The following is a 20,392-nucleotide window of genomic DNA, read 5'->3' as shown; positions in this document are numbered from 1 at the left end:
ATGAGCTGAAGTACTTTTTCTTTTTGAGATCTCCAGTCACAAGTCTGGAAAGTTATGAGAAGGAATGTGTGATAAAATCCCTTATAATTCATATGAACATTTATGTATTAATATAACCCCCAGAATATTTCACATTAGAAATGTGAATCTTTAACAAGGCTCAAAACTAACCAGAAGTGAGTACTGGAACACCCAATACTTGATATTTTCAAATCTCCCACAAGCTATTCTCAAAACAAGATTAATTCATCAAAAAAAGAAATGTTAGGCTTAACCAAGATAAAATAAAAGATTTGATTCAGTGAGAAAAGGCAGCATTTTGTGGAAAAGTTAGTTTCCTCAGTGGAAAAAGCATCATAAAATAAGCTATTTGTTGTATAAAATAAGCAATTCATAATATCATAATATGCTGTCTATATATTTTTTAAAAAATGCAAATTGTTTATTTTTAATTGCTTACTAGCATCAATATGAAATTGAAAATAGGCCAATATGCCTCAAGCTATCAGTGGCTCATTGCCAAGAGTATGTACCAATAACAGCTTTAAAAAGATTGACTATCTATATCTATACACATTAGATGCATAACAGCACTACCCTCATAAAAAAACCTTTGCTGACGCACTTCAGTGTTCAGCACCATGGTAAACTACCTGTATATGAAATAAAATAAACACTTAGATCATTCAAACAACAACTTCAGAAAAAGCCGTGTTAAGCTTTTAATGACTACTCATACTCTCCACAGCAACACAACCTTCAGTATAATTTAGTTCTATGGATGTGAAATAGAAATGCACAAATGAACAGTTACAAATGAAGAGGTCAATTTAGTCTTCTATATAAATAAATTCATTTGTTAAAATTTCCCCTGTGATGAGCACGCAGCAAATGCAGGCATCATCTCAGGTAGTGATTGCTGTTACACAATTCAGCAAGGAGAAGGCAAACACAAGGAGTTACAAGGTAAGATGACAGGAGCAGCTGGGAAAGAAGAGGTCAGTGTATTTCCACAGTGGGGAACAGCGAAGGAGGCATCACTTGGCAGGAGCAGGAAGCCTGGAGAACACCACAGTCACACTGCCTACTTGAAAACAAGTGCAGGAAGCAAAAATGAGGTGCAGGTGAAGAGGGGCACAGTGCAGGTGGTTGTGATGGCAGTAACACGAATTGGGACCACAATCCAATTCCTCTGCCCCTATAAAAGGGCAGGAATAAAAGGCTGCTGGAGCAACAGTGTTTTCAAAGTCAACATGGGGTATGTATGAACTGCACTAACATTGAAGGGAGACACAAATTAAGAAAATAATGGCATAGGTGGCGACAATAAAGCAGCACCACAATTACCGAAGACTAGTTAAAGTAGGGCACAAATTAACAGTAAGGGGCCTCCTTACTCTCTGCTCATTAAATAACATTGTCTGAAGATCATTAAGCCACTATTAAGTGTTATAATGTTACTCACATTAACAGGATTAGAGAGAAACTAAACAGAGTAACTGAAAGAATATCCTACTCAAAGCCAGCTGCCGGGCTAGTTATTGGGGGAAAATGCAAAAACAGGCAGCCAAACCACAGATTCATGAACAGAAGAGCCAGAAACATTTCTGTCTATGAAGTAAACACAGCACCCATGGTGTACAGTCGAGGTTTCACATGAGAGCATCTTCCATACCCTCAGCATAGCACTGACCTTTTGCTTCTGCCTGGTTGCTTTTGAAGGATCCCAGTATCTCACACTGGGTGTCTGTCAGAAGAACATGGTCTTTGTATAGCATTAGAGGATACTGGTACTTTTGTTAATTAGTTCTAGTAATGGATTCATGTTCTAAACTTGTGCCCAACTTCAATTTTTATGACTAGATTACAAAACTCCTTGGTATTTGACCTCTGCTCTCACACCTGCTCAAAGCACCAACCCATAACATTTCTCCCTCCAGCCAGTTTTTCCAACAGCTTTCTGAAGTGTGGTGACCAAAACTATACATGTTCTGGCACTGGCTGCTCCAGAGCCAAGCAAAAAAGTATTTCCTCCACCTTCTTTCACTCAAGGATATAAGCTGCTTGGAAGAGCCTCAGAGTTGGAGCAAGCACTGAGGTGGGTTATTAGCAATCTGTTTTCCCAGTGCATCCTTTGCTCTTGCCTCAGCAATTTTTGTAGCTCAGCAAATGGCTGCACCTTCACCCATCAGCATATTATACCATGCTAAGTACAGTAATAAATGACTACACTACCGTAGTGTGACAAAGCCTCTAGAGCTTAAGATGCATCATTGGGCAGAAAAAAAAAGTGCCTCATTTTCTGTCATAGCCTCTTCTAGCAAAGGAAAGGCACCTAATCCTTTGCTAGTGGAGCAGAAGCCCTGCAGCTTTTATCCATGCAGGATCAGTCTGTCTCAGCAGCTACACACATTCTGTAACAAAACATTATCCTGTCATCTAATGTAGTAGTAAGAGCAAGTGTTAAATGTGAGGTAAGGTTTATACTTTGAAGGAATGTCTGGCAGGAAGAAAGGACAGTAAGAAGAGGCATAACTAAACCCAAACCTCTTCTACTCCTGGGTAGATACTACTTCCAGGTGATAACACCATTCCCCATTTAGATAAAATTTAAATTCAAGAATTTTTCTTCCATCACCAGCCTTCCAGAATAAGTATTTTGTAATGAATTACCTCAGTTATGATATACCACAGGTAACCCACTTTGTCTAAATGGACTGAAAAAAACAAGATGTTCAACATCACAGCACAATTCATGTGGTTGGCTTTTGAAGTGTCAAATGATTTGTAATGAGGAAGTTTGTTATTCTGCTTCGATCTTGACTATTTCACATTTACATAATTCTAATTCCTCAAGATGCTTGAGACAAACTGCAGATGTAAGGCTGCGCAGGAATTGCAGCACTTTGAAATTCAGATGAACACACCCAGACATTCATTATACCAATCTACTCAAAGTTGCCATGCCTACACTAGGTACAGCCAAAACACATTTAAAGGAGTTTCCAAGCAGCTCTCTATAGCTTGGAACTGCAGGGTAACTTCAAGCAGCACAAGCTAAAATCCTGGCACTTTTAAATCAGTAATGTCTGTTTAGGAGTTCCTTCATACATACTTTTCCTGTAACATGTCTAGTGTGGGAACAGCAAGTCACAAGAGAGGGACACAAATAGCTCCTGGCAAAAGACACCTTTTACCATCCAGTCTGCATCTGGAAAGTCAGCTGGGCTATGTTCTGCATGACAACAAAGTAAATAATACGTTCAAGCATTATGATTAATATTATTTACCTATTTGAAATGGAATTGTTATGAATATACATGTGTTTTGATTAATTACTTTAATACATGTGTGTGTTTGCCTACAAGCCATTCTTGGACTACACATCTTAACAAGGAGGATTTCTAAAGGTACATTTGTATGACTCTTAAAAGATGTGCTTATTCAGCTTTTAACTTTTTGAGTTAAGACTTAATACTGCTCCTTTTTGTGAATCTCAAATGTGCAGGTTATTTTCCATCTCCCCTTTTCTGACAGAATTATGAAGAGTTATTCAGGGAATGGATTACTTCAAAAATAGCAACTTCAGGAAGATTTTGCCCCGTAGCAGGCAGAAATCCTTCAGCAGTATTCTACTGAGGTGTCAGCTGAAGGATCCATATCACAGTGCTGAGGAACACTTTCCTAAAACAAGGAAAGAACATTCAACTTTGGGGTTGAAAAAAGGAACATTTGTATAGAATAGGAAAAAGAAGAAATCAGATACTTGGTCAAAAGTCATGAAGCTTGACTTTAAGAATTCAAGTTTCTCTTATACCAGGGGACATCAAATAACATTTCACAGCTTTGTCTAACAAAATTCAGAGTGAAACACACCTGAATTCGTTGCACATATCTTTTCTAGTTAGGCTAATCCCTCCAAAAACACTTCTACAAAAACTGAAGCTGCAATGATGCAGTAAAAAAGACTAAGTGGACCAAACAGGAGGGAGAGAAGAATGGAAGCTACTCAGTTTTTCCAGGGACTATTGTTCCTTATTTAAAATTAATTTTTTAAAATAAACGTATTTACTACTTTGAAAGACAAATACTTTTAGGATGAATTTTCAGTATCTGCCCTGTTTTGATATTCTCCAGTAAATAACCATTACCACAGATGTAGAAGTTCCGCTCAGGAACGAAACCATTGACAATAACTGGAGACCTGAACTCCCACTTCAAGAAAATTATTATTTTTTTGGGACTGTGTCAATTGTCAATACTTGAAGTGTCAAGAAGCCCTTCTAATACCAATCAGTGTTGACAATGGTTGTATGTCTAGACAAAACCTCTGAAGTCAATGGAATACTCATTTCCTCCCACCCTCCAGCTCTCAAAAGCAAAAAGTACACTGTGCTATGAATGCAAAGGGCTAGTTAAGTTTCTTGAGGGATAATGCATGCACTTAATTACTGATCTAAGAACACTAACTGGCAGAACTTTAATTTATATATACAATCCCTGATTTAAGGTCAAATTAACCAGTTTTAAGCTACTTAAGAGTTTTTTCAACTCAAGCATTTACTGCCCACACTACAGTGACACTGTTCACCCTGCCCAGGGGTGCAGTAACTCTTCTGTTCCTCAGTGAATTATAGATTTTTGAATTATTTGCTCCCTGCCCCAACACACTAAGAATTAAGCTGAATTTATGCTATCCTTCACAGAAAAAACATTGCCACTTGTACAGCTTTTGTACAGCATGAGCAGTAAGGCAAGGAGATGCATTCTTTTACTAAAATAAGCTAAGCAAAGATGGAAAGAGGATTTACAGCACATAGGGGAGACTGGAAGCTTCAGAATCTGGGTTTGTTTTCAATCCTATAGGCAAAAATCACTACAGCTAAACATAATTAGGCAGAGAATGTAAAGACACTTTGCATGTTTATTTTTTCTTCCTAGCCTATTAAGGAAAGGGCTGGAAAAACAAAGACAATTTTAAACCCCACCACCTCCAGACACAGTAGACTAACTACCACATATGTAGCCTAATTATAAAATTTATCTACAAACAGAAACCAACTTCCTACTGGAACACCACTCTTCCTAAACTAGATTTGCATATCAATTAATGGCACAGAAATGAGATAGCAGTATAGCAGAACATGAAATAATAAAATTAACAGACAATCTTGCCAGTTAGCTGAAAATACGAATCTGCAGATGAAAATGCATTTTTATATTGATGTGGCATTACACTGCAATAATGACCTTATTTTGATTTTATTTATTCTAATAAGCCTATACTGATGAGTTTTATTAATATGCAACAACAAAAAAAAACCAAACAACCCTAACATCTAATTTGTATCTTCAACCCAAACTGTTTTTCATATCATTATGGAGCCAGAAGACATCAAAGAAAAGGTCCATAATACAATCCCCTCTACCCCATATATACTTTGGCACAAACATTTCTGTCTTTGACTGTCAGCTTTTTTTTTAATCTTACTCACATTCTGGTTTACTTTCCCAAGCAGAATTACTTCTCTTTAAAGAAATATAACAAATATTTAATGTTTAGAATTTATTTCTTATATTGCCAAAACTTTATGCTGTATAAATGCCTTATAGCCAAAGTTATTCCTTACTTCAGCAAGTTCATAACTGTGATATTTAAAATCTCCCTATAATTTTTCACATCCAGCATTGCTTTCCATTCTGTCTGCTTCCTAGTTTATAATCATGATTTTTAAGCACGTATCTTCTATTACAAGATTTTATAGCCTATCATTCCTATGGAGGTAATTAATTTAGAAAATAGCCTAAAATTTGTCACAGACCATCAAAAACTACTAGAATTGGACACTATGGCACACAGTCAATCTTTGCCAATAGTACACAGCAGACAGTTTGCTCAAACATAGGGATGATTTAATGGCTTCCCTGTGGTCACTGAAGCAGAATCCTTCCTGATCTGCTTCACCCATGCAGCACCTTGGCAGCTCTGCAGGTCTCCACATTCAGGAGCCACACGAGAAAGTTAAATCAGGCAGGCTGAGACTTGCTCCCAAGACTGGTCTAACAGCTACTGGAAAGTGTTTAACCTGGGATCCCCAAGCTACAACTGAACTGCCAAGAACTGCTTCCTTCAGCCTTTCCAAAGAGCAGCAAAGGGCGCCCTCAGCCACAATCAGAGGAACAGAATCACAGAATGGTTCAGGTTCAGACCTCTGGAACTTGTGTTGTCTCCCTGCTCAAAGCAGGATCACCTCTAACAGGTTACTTGGGATCCTTCCCATTCGAGTCTGGTTTTGAGCATCTCTAAGCACGGAGAGACTTGACAAGTTCTTGTGTCTGCTAGGGAGCCCAGAACTGGGTACAGCACTCCAGATGGGTCTAAGAGGAGTAGAGAGGCTGGATGGCCACCCTTCTGCTGCTGCTGCTTATCAGTGCAACCCAGAGTGCTGTTGAATTGTCCTTGCCACAAGAGTACATCAGTGGGCCACCTGTCCACCAGCCTCACCTCTGGCTGCTGGACAAGCTGAACAATGTCAGTACCCGTTTTCAGCTTCTTTCTTAGGGCATAATGTCTACCCAATGGTAACAAAATCAAGATAAGAGTGGTGGTGGGGACATTAATCAAAATGCCAGGTGAGACCACAGTAAACAAAGATTACTTGGGATGAAAGAATGACATGGTATTTTGTAATCTCTACAGCAAAGTTACATTAGTAAGCATTAGAGAACATTTCAACACTCATATCCTTTAGCAAGAAAGGAACAAAAAGAAACAAAGCTGCTGCTGTCTTACTAAACCAGCAAAACCATAAATGCTATGTAACAAACAAGCCCCAGTATCATACACTGTAAAAGCTGTTCACAAAGAAGATTGCCATACAGTCAGGCCAGGTGCAAAGCAGGGAAACTGAGAGAAGCCTTATCTTCATTAAGCCAAAACAAACTCTAATGCCAACTAAAATGCGTAATTTGAGCAAACTAAAAGAAAAATGGCCTCAGTGCATTCAACATGCAGCTATGTTTTGTGTTATTGGAATCACTCTGATGTTATGCAAATTAAAAGAGTTAGGCTTGCAGGTAGAAGGTAAATAATCTTATTTAAAACTTGCTTTTTAACACAAAATTTTCTAGTCAGCAAACAGAATGAAAAGCTTTAAGCATGATGCTTTTACCACAGGGTCTTGCAGTATGTCATGACAGACTTCCATGCTCATGTCCAAACCAAAGCTGAGCATTTCTTAATCAGGCATAATAGAGCTTGCTATGAAAGTGAAAATATTTCCATAGTGCCTTTTCAGCAGACGTAGTAGGTACAGCAACATGATGATTCAGCAGAGACGAGCTCCTGCTCAAAACAGAGGGAAACATCTACCAGAAGTGGGAGAGCTGCTGACCAGTCAAGCTGCAGTTCTCCCAGCTAATTGCCTTGGGTATTTTTGACTCACATGCATGGACTATATCTCCAGTGAGGCACAACAGCCTCTTCAGCTGATTTTTTCAGGACTATTTCCTATTAATACTTTTTAACCCACCTCCCCTCTCACTTCTATTCAGCCTCTACATGCTATTTCCTATTTGGCATTTACAGAAATTGCTGCTGGCTGAACAGGATTAGACCGGTAAAGCAGCCAAGGAATAAGAGACACATGACAAATAGGTCCCTGTTATGTGACAAAGAACAAGTACATATGCTCTAATTTGACATCAGTAAAAAAATATCTTTTTCTCCAACAAAATGAGATGTGTTCAACTATTCCACCTAAGAAAGGCAAAGTATGTAAGTCATGTAAGAGAACTCAAAGCATCTTTATAAGAGTAAGATTTTAACTAGAAGAGTTGTATGTCTTCTGGAATCAGAAGTATCTAAAGAAGATTCAAGGATCACTCAGGACCAAATAGCAAAGGCTACCTAAAATCTGCAAAACATGATTTCTCTAGACAAAGAGCATATGCTTAAAAAATCAGTTTTAATGTCCTTGTGGCTGTCACAGGACCACAATCGGGATTCACTGGTCTGCATAAAGTAGCTACACTAAAATACACAAACTCCAAACAGTTCATAACCCACTGTGAGCCCAAGCAAAACCAGCTAGCTAACCAGTGAAAAGGAAAACAACAATCACAAAATGGTGAACAAGCAAACTGTTCTTAGGATTATGCAAGATAGAATGGCTACTAAAAACCCCAAATTGTATCAAAATTTCTTTTCCCAAGTAAAAGCCAACCTTTCTCTCAGTGCATTAAACAGTAGGATGATACAATAGACCAGTTGATCCTGCAATCAGCAAATGCTGTTCTGCTCAGTTTAGTCACCTACATATATCAGCTGAGTGGGGCTAGACAGATGGGAAGCTCCACCACCTACTTAATCAGCAGCCTAAAGGCCACTAAAAAGAAATTTTATATGACATTTGAGAATTAGTCTGAGTTTTAATAGAGAAAGGTGTTTATCTAAAAACATTTAATTTGTGACTAAAAATTTTGCCTTCAAATTTGACTTATTTAATACATTAAAACCCAATTTATGCCAAGGAGAACAAACTCAAGCCTAAAAAGATTAACAGATAAACATTAGCAAGGAAGGCCCACCAATACATAAAAATAACTGCTACAAGGCTAAAGCAGCTAGCTCTCATTTTCCCACTTCCTCTCTACTACCATTTTGTTAGCAAGTCAGTCCACAGTGGCACCCACCTCAATCCCACTTTGTCTGGCTAGTTTCACAGCTGTGTTGTAGTAGCCACAGCGCAGGAGATGCTCCACCATCATACGATCCATGCGCTTCTTCTTCCACATGTTGGCAGCAGCTGGCTGGTCACTGCTGTGCTCCTTCAGATGTTCAATCCTGCGCTTGCAGAGCTTCGCACTTTCATCCTCAGCCTGGATTGACTCAACGGCCTAAAAAGCAAAAACCAACAGTAAGAGCTACACATTTTCAATCTCCTTTTAGAGGAAAACACAGTAATTGTTTGTAAGCATTCTTTATATGTTACACAGCTACTCCCAGTAGTACCTCTTGTTTAGAAATATTTCCTATGGCAGTGCGTAAGCTTCTGCATTGTTGGTCCAGTTCTGAAATATTCTTGCACAGAAATAAGTTTTGATCTATTTGACAGTATGAATATATTTTTTCTGCTTAATTTGCAGTTTATCCAAAAGCAGAAATGTATCAACTATGGCAGCAACTGCTGTAATAGCCTGAAAAGAGCTTTGTGAAATTTGCAGTCATCTGGGCCAAACGGTTGAAAAGCAAAATTTCCACCTCTAACCTATGCATGGCTTCTTCCTCCAGCAGCTGTCCTGCTGTATTAGTTCTACTGAGGAGTGATGCAGAGTAAACCCACATTACTTCTAAAACACTGGAGCCATTTTAATCAGTCATGCAATAATGGAAATTATACAATTGGTTGGCCTCTTGGCACCTGTAATTCAAAGATCTAAAAGCAGTTTTTCAAAATCATCAGTTTTGTTAAACTGGTACTATTTTATATAATTCTGCTACTGTGGAAACGTGCCTCCCTTGTTAAGAAACTTTATTTAGGAAAACACAATTTGTCCAGAGGAACTAGATTGATTATTTTACACCAACATATTGGCATACCCAGCAAAAAAACCACACACCAGATCCCCAAGGTATTGCCGCAGTATTTTTTTTTTAAATTAAAACCAAAACACTCAGCTCAGTTGCTTTCCTTCAACCTTAGAGCCATCATTCCAAGCTGGCTGACTCAGTACACAGTATGTGACAACTCTGGGCCGTGTCAGGCTACAGAACTCCAGAAAGCTGGCAGAACTTTTATCTGCCTGCTAAAGTAAAGGCAAACCAGGAGAGGATGGTTAGTACCCTTCCCATCTGCAATGTATCACTAGTGATGCAATTGTGAGTTAGGCTGCCCTGTGGTGACTTTAAACTTGCTGGCTTGTGTTTGAATGACTGCACAGGTCTGGCGGCTGGAAGGCACACACAGAACTTTTGGCAGCCCACTCTGCACACCATGCTGACACAGTGACCTTTCCAGAACTCAAACTGTAGTATCATACATGGTACAGCTCCAGCTCTGGAAGCACAGGTTCGTTCTAATTGCATTTAGCATGCCTGCCCATAGACAGACTTCTTCTGGAAGGATCAGTATTTGAAAAGCAAAGTGAAATGAGAGAAAGCTTACTTGAGAGAAAGCACGGAAAGCTTACTTGCATTGACCTTACACTGCGCCCCCCCCCCAATTAAGCCTGACTCTGATCTGACCCTTGATACCAAATTCAAGTATCTAAAACACAAGAGTCTCTTAATAACATCCATGTAAACATCTGTAGCCTAAGTTATTTTTACTACTGAAGTCCGAGTTACTTGTGCTGCTGACTTCAGCTTTATTTTGTAACATAGTTTGGAAACAAGTATTTTGTTTGAATTATAAACTGGGTCTCTTCCTTTTCAGCAGGCAAACACTAACTAAAGACAATACACACTTTCACTTTTTAGATATCTGCAGTATTATCAGATGTGAAGGCAACCCTGAGAAATATTCTGAATACAACTAAGAACTCAAGGCAGTCAGGCACAAAGGTTAGACCCTTTCTGCTTCCAAAAGGTTCTTCTTATATGGCTTTATATCTGGATCTATACAGCACTTGCTGGTTTTTTGATCCTTCTTGTATGTTCAGAAAGGCTACAGATTCTTTTCAAAACCCTCTGAAACAAGTCTATCTGGACTTGCCCTGCTGGACATTAACAGAACTTGAGGGAACAAACATAGTAAACAGGATACAAAAGGGAAAACACAGAGGTCTAGGTTTCCCCAGGACCATTTTCAGAACTGAAGAAACCTGCTGTGTTTTAAAGCTCTCTTTCAAGAGTGAGTAAGGTGTTAAATAAAGGAACCATCTAATTCTATTATGGCCATCTCAGCAATTCATAAGATCTTTGTCTAAACACAGGAGGCAACAGAGATCCCACATGGGTCCAAAGGCTCTAAAGAAAACAGTCATTTTGCTCGGGGCAGAGATTATAGAGAAGACAGCTGGGAGTTGAGGGTTTGGAGCAGAAACAAGACCTTTGTATTTCAGAGGACTTTTACTGTTTAGTAAGTTTTTTTGGCCTTTTGTTCTTTCTGAGTAGCTATAAGATTCCCCAGAGTACTTCATGCAGTCAAAAACAAATGAGCAATTAAACTAAAATGGAGCTTTGCATCCAAAACACTCAGCAATGCCTTCAGACACACCCCCACAGTCAGCAAAGCTTTAACAAGTAAATAACTTTTACTCCTCCACATCATTACTACACACCTACAAGCAACATACAACACCTCTGTCAGAAACAGCTCCTATTTTCTGTAAGTAACAGAGAAGTGAAGAAAACATATCCTTTAAGTCTCACAATCTGAGGATGAAAAGAGCAATTAATTTATCAAGTCTTTTGCAGAACAGCTTTTCAACACCTAGCTAACTTGTTCAAGCAGAAAACCCCAAATCAACACACATGACAGCGTTATTTTCATGGTGCAAACCTCCAAGGTATTTTGATGCTTCACACAGTACTGTCTCAAGATTTTTATCTGTTGGCTATTTCATTTAAGTTTCAATGAAATTACTCTGCTTCTATGTTTCTCTATTTATTTTTGGAGAAGCACTGCTATCAAGTCAGGCGACAGAGCTATTTCCATTTTTCTGCAAGACTTGTTTCAAGTAAGTGTTCTGATGACTCTAGGGATGAGTAATATTCCCATCCAAAATGAGGATGGCTTATACTTCTTTTTCTGAGAATATGTACATCTTTCTCTAAGAAAGATGTGGCAAAGGCATCAAAGGCTTAACAGCCAGAAGCAGGTTATTCTGCCAAATTTTATTTAAAAGGCTCTTAATATTCCATAGGACTCTTTCAAATTCCAAGTTGAGTGTTTATAAAAAATTTTCAAGTAACAATCCAGGACAACTTGCACTTTCTTCTGCAGAGAAGTCTCAACAGTGCATACTGTTCCTGCACTGGGGGTTTCATATTTTTCAGCTTCATCTTCTACCTGTTTTGCTATTCCAGTGATCAGTTAATTCAATTGCACAAACCTTTCCATTACACAAGCAGGAATTGATACAGATCAATTTATTTTACTACTATTTCTTTTCTGTTAGTAAAGAAAGTCCTTTTCAGGACTACAAATATGTATTCATTTTACCTCTCAGCAGAAGTCTGTGATACTTAGATAAGAACCACCAAATTGTGTTTCTTAAGCACAGTGAAGCAAGGCTTTTGAAGAGCCAGTAATGCCTGTTATTTTGAAAAGAAAATCCAAGCAAACAGCACCCCAGTGAAGGTAGAACAGCACTCACCTTGCGTTTCAGAACGCTGAGTTTTTCAACGACTCCATCCAGGAGACTGACAACTGAGTCCACAGCAGGGCAGCTGCTCAGCGTCTTCTCCAGCTCTGCCACCACCATGGTCACGTGGCTGGTCTCTCGATCAATGTTCTTCTGTGCAGCTCGGAATCGTTTGTTCAGTGTTTCGTATGGCACCTGAAGCAGAAATAGCAAGTCATTAGAATTTCTGTATTTAAAAAGTGAGGTCCTCTAGAGCTTAGAAAGACTGATGATTTCATCTGATGCAGCCAAAAGAACACCTTGGACTAGAGGACTAGAGGTCATTGATTGGACTTGAGTTCCCATGCTAAAACCATTATTTAAGTTCTCTCAGCAAGGAGCTCACATTTCTATTATGAAAAAACATGAGGAAAAATACTGCAGTTTCTTATCTGATACCATGTTCACCTATCCTGCTTTGGCTGTAAGAAGCACTGATGGAAACAATCCAGGGACAACAGAATATGAGGACAAATTTGTACCTACAAAAGGAAAGCTAAAAATTAAACCACAAGTAAGAGAGATCACCCTTCAGACTCTGACTTTCTAATTTTACATTTCTTTCCTTCACAAATACATTAAAAAAAAAGAGAAAGCTACCTTTGAGAGAAAGCATGTTTAATGCATATTGGCTACTGTACATAGTACATCAACAGTTATTCAGGATATCCAACAAGTCTCCTACATACCTCTTCCCATGAAAGACTACTTTCTAGTGTTACTTCCCCAAGGACTTTAAGGAATGCCAAGAGAAACCCCATGTAAATTTTCTTTTAGTGACAAAAGCGTACAATGTATGACTAAACTGGTTAATTTCCTCTAATGCTCCTTTCCTGAGTTAAGAGATATACCAGTCTTCGAGGTCTCCTGTCCTACTTGGTCCATACCTTTGTGGAACAGTCGAATGGCCATTATGGCCATGCTACTGATGGCCATTAGGAACACATGGATGGGAGCAGTCTACTGCCTGGGGAATGATTTGGGAAGTGTTAAGCTGCTTCCACTGCAGTGGTAGCAAAAACAATTTAGACAAGAAGTTCTATTACCTCACAGAAACAAGGAATTTTAAAAAACATTCCAGTGCTATACACTTAATTCAGACATATCTTTAAAAAGTCCATGAGAAGTTTTCAGGTCGTTATGATAATCTTGATTGCTTTTCCATTAATCAAAGGCATAATTTAGATAGCAATCAGATTATCCATGTTAAAGGTAAAACAGGAAACACAAATCAGTGCTCTGTTTGGTACATACCACGTATATGTTTGATTACAAATCTTTCAAGCATATAACTGCTAATCAATTATATCAAGGTCTCCGTTTTCCTCCTCCTAATTATCTCCATGCAAGGAAGTATCCCCAGGGGCCACAGCCCTTCTGGGTTCTATTAGCAAAGAGGTTCCTACAGCACCACTGGAATTCCCCATGAGAGAACAGTTTGGTTCAGAGGAAGCAAGATGAGCCAAAGCTTTTGCTTTCCCACACTTTGCATTACCTACAAGACGTTGTGCTTATTTGTAGTAGTAATAAAAGACAAGGATAATCCTGATAAGATATGAAAGGACTCCTCTTCTCAAGACTGAAATTATCTATTTAATGGTTCTTGGTATCACAAACTAAGACCTAAACAAATGACAGGGCAAGACTCTACCACAGAAGGCACCAAGCCAAAACAATTATTTTTCTTATACATTTTGTCCTAAAATTCCAGCACTACACCCACCCAAAACTCAAATCACATAAACCATGACAAATAATGAGCTTTAACACCTGCTTAGTTGCCTATATAACAATTTTCCATCTCCAACCCTCATTTCTTTTTAACATTTACACAAAAAATTGCAATATTTTAGAGACCCACAGATAAAAATGGATATTCTAGGAGGCCATTATTTTGACATCTCATGTTTTTGAACATGGAAACTTATTTCCAACTCTAAGACCTGATGCCAGACAGTATTAAGACAACTTCTTGCCTTCTTTTTGCTCCACTGCATTTTTCTTACCATTCACCAAAATATATTTCTTCAAGTATTTTGCTAATCAGCTTTCCATGCCACACTGAAAATCTGCATCAATAAAGACTTGCACAAGCTACTATTAATTTGTAGTACCTTTTTTAGTATAGAAAGTTCTTTTGTTAAATTTTGAGCAGTCAGCAGGACAGAGATCTAGTCAGTTCAGATAAAAGTCTGTGTTTAATCTCCCTTTTTCCCTAGTTCCTTATCTGCACTCAAGAGCAGTAACAGCACCCATTTCCTGTGCTCTGTCTCTTCAGCATGCAGTCTTCTGGCACAGTTCGTGTTCTTTTGACATTTAGAACAATTGAACTTTCAATTTCAGCTAGTATCACTATATATCACTTAGAATGTCTAGGTGCAATAGGTTTTTGAATCTTCTTTTATCTTTTGTTCCCCCTACCATAAAAACAATCAGAATGTTTTCTGTAGAAGAGACTAGGGGTTGAAATGTTTCCACTATATACTCTGAAAGTAAATAAAAGTAAACTTACTGAGAAACATAATTTAGGGTGTCATAACAAGGGAAATTAAAGGTACAATAAAATTATTTCCGTAACTGGAGCTGACAGTAAATACACTTCACCAGAGATTTTTGTAATTTGCACAGACACTTGTTTCCTATTATAGAGCCAGCAGTTTTCATGAGAATAATTGTGAATCACATCTAGGTACAGCTTTTACACTTATTTTACAGGAACAGAGCCTATGAATGCAAAAATTTAGAACTGCAACTGCTACATTCCTTACAAAGCAGGATTTTATCTTGAATTTGCATCTTGATCTGGTGGTTTTTTTATTACTCCTACAGCTCCAAAGTGCCAAAAGTCCCAGCTCCTCAGCACTGGCTTGCTTTACTGCAGAAGACTTCAAAAGTTACAGGCACTCTACCAAGAGGATTGTTTTTTTCCAGCAATAATTAATGGAAGAAGAACATATAAGAAAGTGTTCTGGACAATGCAATTATAAAAATTTTAAATTATAGTTCACTTTGATTTTCAGGTACCATTGTTAGAACACTGTGAACACCAAAGTTCTCAGACTAAGAGACAGATGCAAGATTTATATCTCATTAATTGCCATAAACCTATTAGAGACTTGGAACCTTTTCTGCCAGTACCATTCTGTGACCAAACCTGGATTACAGAGTCATTATTTAGAGACAAGAGTGACCTACAGAACTCAGCCTAGGAAAGTATTGCCTTAAGGAAAAAAGAATAAATCAGTTACTAGAAAATCTGAAATAAAGCAGCAAGTACTGACCAGAATGTGTTCTGTATAAGCACAATACCAACTTGTCCTACTCGTTAGAGCTTGAAAAACCACACCCAGTTGGCTCATACTGTGAACATACATGAGGATACAAAGGAGAATTGTAAAATATTAGTGGGCAACACATTTAAATCCAGTGGCCCTAAATAGATTCTGCTCCTTTTGTTCACCAGCTTCCACAGCTGGACACATTATTCAACCTAAGCATGTACTAAACCAGGTCAAACTTAAACCTAGTGAAAAGGAATTTGAGTGAAGTTAGAACAACCTACACAAGAGGTAAAATTCCAGTAACACAAGTTTTTCCAAGATCAAAATTTTGCTGTGATGTGAAGTCTGCTTGGCTGCAGGCTTCTGCAACTGTAGCGTGACTGTTTCCAGGTGCTAAACACTAACAAAAAAGCAAGAGACAACTGATTAACCTGATCCAAATATTTTCTTCATTTCAGGAGTTACTTCACTCTGCTTTCAGAAAGCCAACAAAGTGGTGTGCTGTCCCAGAACATGCTCCAACAACCTCTAGCTCGGAGACAAGACTTAGAAGAGGACTGTTCAGGGTGTACAAGCTTGAACTGGTGGAAGAGGAGGAAGGACTGCCAGGAGAGCTACACGCTGATCGCTCAGTTGAGAGCAAGGAGTAGAAAACTGCAGAGCTAAGGATGTCAGGGGGATTTTTTAAGTGTGCACTTGGGAACTCAACTGTGAAGTTTACTACCTGGCCTTCAGCCCAAACACAGTCCTCTTCCTCCCCATAAATGCAAATAAGGTACCAAAGCAAGGCAGAGTTCTCAAATAATGAAGTGGCTAATACTATTCAAATTGGGCAACTGTAGGCAATCTTTCTTTTCATAAGCCATATAAAATGTAACTTGAATACCCTTAAGCAGAGTGAATTTAAATGTATTTTCATAAAAAATAAATTTTTCAATAAGCCATTCACTTACTAAGTGATTCCATTTTCTTGAGTTTTTTCAAAACACATTAAAAATAGAAAAAAACCAGCCAGTATTTAATGCTTGCATATGTTGTAACCTGATGTTTTGCAAACTGTATACACTTCTCAAGTGTTAATTATCATTCTCCACATAAATATTTAAAGAAATATCTTTATAAATATCTTAAATAACATTAAGCCAACTGCATACAGGGGTGCATCAAAACAAGTGTGAGCAGCTGGTCAAGGGAGGCAATCTTGCCCCTCTACTCTGCTCTTCTGAAGCCCCACCTGCAATGCTGCACCCCAATACAAGAGGGATCTGAGCCTGCTGGAGCGAGTCCAGAGGAGGCCACAAAGGTGATCAGAGGGTTGCAGCCCCTCTGCTGTGGGGACAGGCTGAGACAGCTGGGGGTGTCTTGCCTGGAGAAGAGAACTGGAGGAACTTTTCACCAGGACATGGAGTGACAGGACAAGGGGGAATGGCTTCAAAATGGCAGAGGCAGGGTTAGATTATATATAGGGAAGAAATTCTCTACTGTGAGGGTGGTAAGTGCCTGACACAGCTTATCCAGAAAAGCTATGGGTGATCCATCCCTAGAAATGTTCAAGGCCAGGCTGGATGGGGCCTTCAGCAACCTGGTCTAATGGACATGGCAAAGAGGCTGGAATTAAATTATGTCCGAGTTCCCTTCAAGTGAACCCTTCAATGATTCTAAATCATTGAAGCTAATCCTTTACACAGTGTCCTACAACGCATATTGCTTTTACACTCATTATCAAGATTTTACTGAGATTAATTTTTCTTCTCTTCTTAAGGTTTTCTGAACGTATCTGTGTGTGCACACTTTGTACTCTTTCCATAAATCAAATACATAGAAACAGTTGCTGAACACACTCCCACCTCAGCTCTTGCTTATCTCTACAGATTCACATAAAAACACCTTAGAAAACCTGTGATAAGAGCCAGCTGTCTATAGCCTTTAACAATATCAAAAGGGAGAGGAGAATGCAGACCATTTTCCCCTCACAGAAGTTTATTAATTATAGTGATCAAAGCTTAAAAAGCCTTGCTATCTCAATGGCATTTATGTTGTTGGAAGTCAGACACCCAGACTGGACTTATGCTCATTGTAGCACCTCGAATTCTATTAAGCAGCTTAATGGCATTTTGAGAATATGGCAAAGTCTTAGCTTTGCACACTTGCAGCTTCTACAACAGACACAGTCACTCACTGAGCACCTGGGGTTTGCAAACAAACAAGGGCTGAAGGGCTCTCTGCTTGGGATAGAGCACAACTTAACAAAACAAACGTGAACTGTGGAGAGGTCTTTGCAGAGGTGTTGTAGTTGTCCAGCCACAAACTCTTCTGAGTTAGAGCTAGAAATGCAGCTCTCATTACCATCACAGACAACATATACATCCACTTAATTCACTAGACTTCAAATCAGTAATTGCAACTACCAGTGCCTTACAGACACCAGCAGCTTAAGGAAAATGAAAAGCACCTACAGAATTGAGTTTCTGACCCAGCTACAAAGGACAACAAGGTCTCACTTCTGAATGCCTTCTCTGTCTTTACTGGTAAGGCCTTCTCCTAAGCCTTCATGATGAGCAACCAGGTCTGGGGAGTCTGGGGAAACATTCACTCATGTAAGGAGTCCAAAGCAAGCTGAAGATACACAGGTGCACAAGAGCAGAAGGGGGGAAAGGAGAGAGCTCTTGGATGACACTGCAAACCTGCTAAAATTGCTGGAATGTCACAATGAACAAGAAAAGCTGTCCGTGACTGAAAAGAGCAAGTTCTGTGCTTCTACTCCAAAAAGAACCTGTAAGATCACAAAATCTACAAGCTGGTCTGCCTCATCTCAGTTCTTGTGAAAGTTACAGGAAAAAAACCATCAAAAAACCTCAACCATTTCCAATCTTATAAAGGTGACTAGGAACAACCAGCCCAGATTTGTCATATGCAAATCAAGCTTGACAACACTGCTTGCTTTCAGCGATGAACTGACTCTCTGAATGGCAGGAGCACACTGGCAGCCTTTCCTGCCAATAGTAGTGAGGTTTTTGACATTGTCTCACTTGTGGCCAAACAGGGGAGACATGGACTCAATGGCTGAACACAAGATGGGTTAGGGACTGACTAGTCAGGCTCTAAGAAGAATGGTCAGTGGTTCCAAAGCTTCCTGGTGACCAATTGCAAGTACTGCTTGTCTCCCCAGGAATGTTATCAGCTCCAACACAGATCATCTTCAACCATCTGCCCTACAGAAAGCTCACAGAGGACAAACTGGTGGAGTGCTTGATAAATGGGTGTCAGAGCTGCCAATCAGAAAAAATGACAAACTGGAGAAATACACCAAGAACTTTATGAAACATAATCAAGGCAAACACCAGGGCCCAATACCTGGCACATATCCACCACTGCAAGAAAAGACATAGAGGTCCTGATGGACAGCAGGTGGGATATGAATCAGCAACAGGCTCTCATGGCAATGAAGGGTAACCCCATCCCAGGCTGCAGGGCTAAAGGCAGTGGGTTGAAGAGTGATTGTTTATGCTCAGCACTCACGCAGACTCATCTGGAATACTGAGTCTGGTTTTCAGGTCACTCTTCCCCCCCACCCCCGCCCACCGCCAAAAAAGAGATGCTGAGTACCTGGAGAGAATCCAGGAGGCTGCCACCATGACAGTGAGCTGGCTGGAGGATTAAAAAAATAAAAAATCCAAGAGAAGCTGAGAGGGGCAGGCATGTTTCTTGTTTCCGCTGCAGAAGGGAAGGCTATGGGGAGCTGGAAGCGACACAATCTGATAGAAGCTCTCTACCACCAAAAGGTGAAGGTCACAGATAAGAGCCAGCCAGACCTTCCGGACTTACAGAGCAAAAGGGAAAGAGGCAGAGTTGACAACTGCCACTAAAGAAAATTCCAGCTGGACATAAAAAAAAAATATTTCACTCAGAAGACTTGGTAAGCACTGGAACAGCAGCCCAGAAAGCTGACGGAATTGCCACCCTCAAAAACTTTCAGAACTTGGCAGGACTCTGAGCAACTCAGATTAGCTTTGAAGTTAGCCAAAGTTCAAGCAGAAGCCTGAATTTAACACTGCAGAAGTACTTTCCTACCTTAATTTAACGAATTCATCTTTGCTAACTTAGACATCACATTTCCATATCTGAATGACCATTCTAGATAAGACAAAAAAAAGTCCCCTCTCTGTCACGATCTTTTCTTTGATAATATCCAGAAATAGGATGGTACTTGAAAAAAGGCAAGAACAAAGTTACTAATCCCAAACAATCTAATTGGGCTTCTTGAGCCAAAGATGGGAATTTAATAGTAGAAAGACCACAGAGTGTTTCTCATCCATGAACTCTGTTGTTGACCTGAGTTTTAGCACTGCAACATCCTGTTGTGAGACATTTCACAGGCTCACAACTATGTGAAGAAACTCTTTGGTTTTGACTTTTCAACTAATTTGAAACCCTTTTGTTCTTGTTTTGGAAGCACAAAAGAGAACCCTCTCTTTCTCCTACATACTTCTCACATATCTTGAGATTGGAGAGAGTCTTTCTGAACCATTCCTTGAAGACAGACATTCCATCTCTAATCATGCTCACCCTTCTGTAGACATTTTCCAGTTCTCCAACACCCTTTCTCAGGATGAAAGAAGGGAGGAAATAAGAGTAAGTCATACTACTTGAGAGAAGAATAAACCATGGATTTTAACTGCTATGTATTGAGTTCCCCATTCTTTCCTTTCCCAACATTTCTGTCCTGTTTGTTAACATTAACCTGGCCACTCACACAAAACATT

General features: G+C 39.3%; 1 protein-coding gene across 8 annotated transcripts in view; it reads right to left on the bottom strand.

Annotated features, from left to right (window-relative positions):
* The window catches only part of MAEA (macrophage erythroblast attacher, E3 ubiquitin ligase), a 49,074-nt gene that overhangs the window by 18,963 nt on the left and 9,719 nt on the right, over positions 1-20,392 (bottom strand). For all 8 annotated transcript variants that reach the window (XM_021535685.3, XM_021535684.2, XM_021535689.3 and 5 more), the window contains 2 exons: positions 12,322-12,504; positions 8,695-8,898 (listed from right to left, as the gene is read on the bottom strand). In XM_021535685.3, the coding sequence (XP_021391360.1) occupies positions 8,695-8,898; positions 12,322-12,429 (312 nt within the window). In that variant the 5' untranslated portion in view covers positions 12,430-12,504. The remainder of the gene's footprint in view (positions 1-8,694; positions 8,899-12,321; positions 12,505-20,392) is intronic.

Source organism: Lonchura striata, chromosome 4, assembly GCF_046129695.1.
Source record: "Lonchura striata isolate bLonStr1 chromosome 4, bLonStr1.mat, whole genome shotgun sequence".
In the NCBI taxonomy this organism is placed as follows: domain Eukaryota; kingdom Metazoa; phylum Chordata; class Aves; order Passeriformes; family Estrildidae; genus Lonchura; species Lonchura striata.
This window is presented reverse-complemented; position numbering and strand designations above follow the sequence as displayed.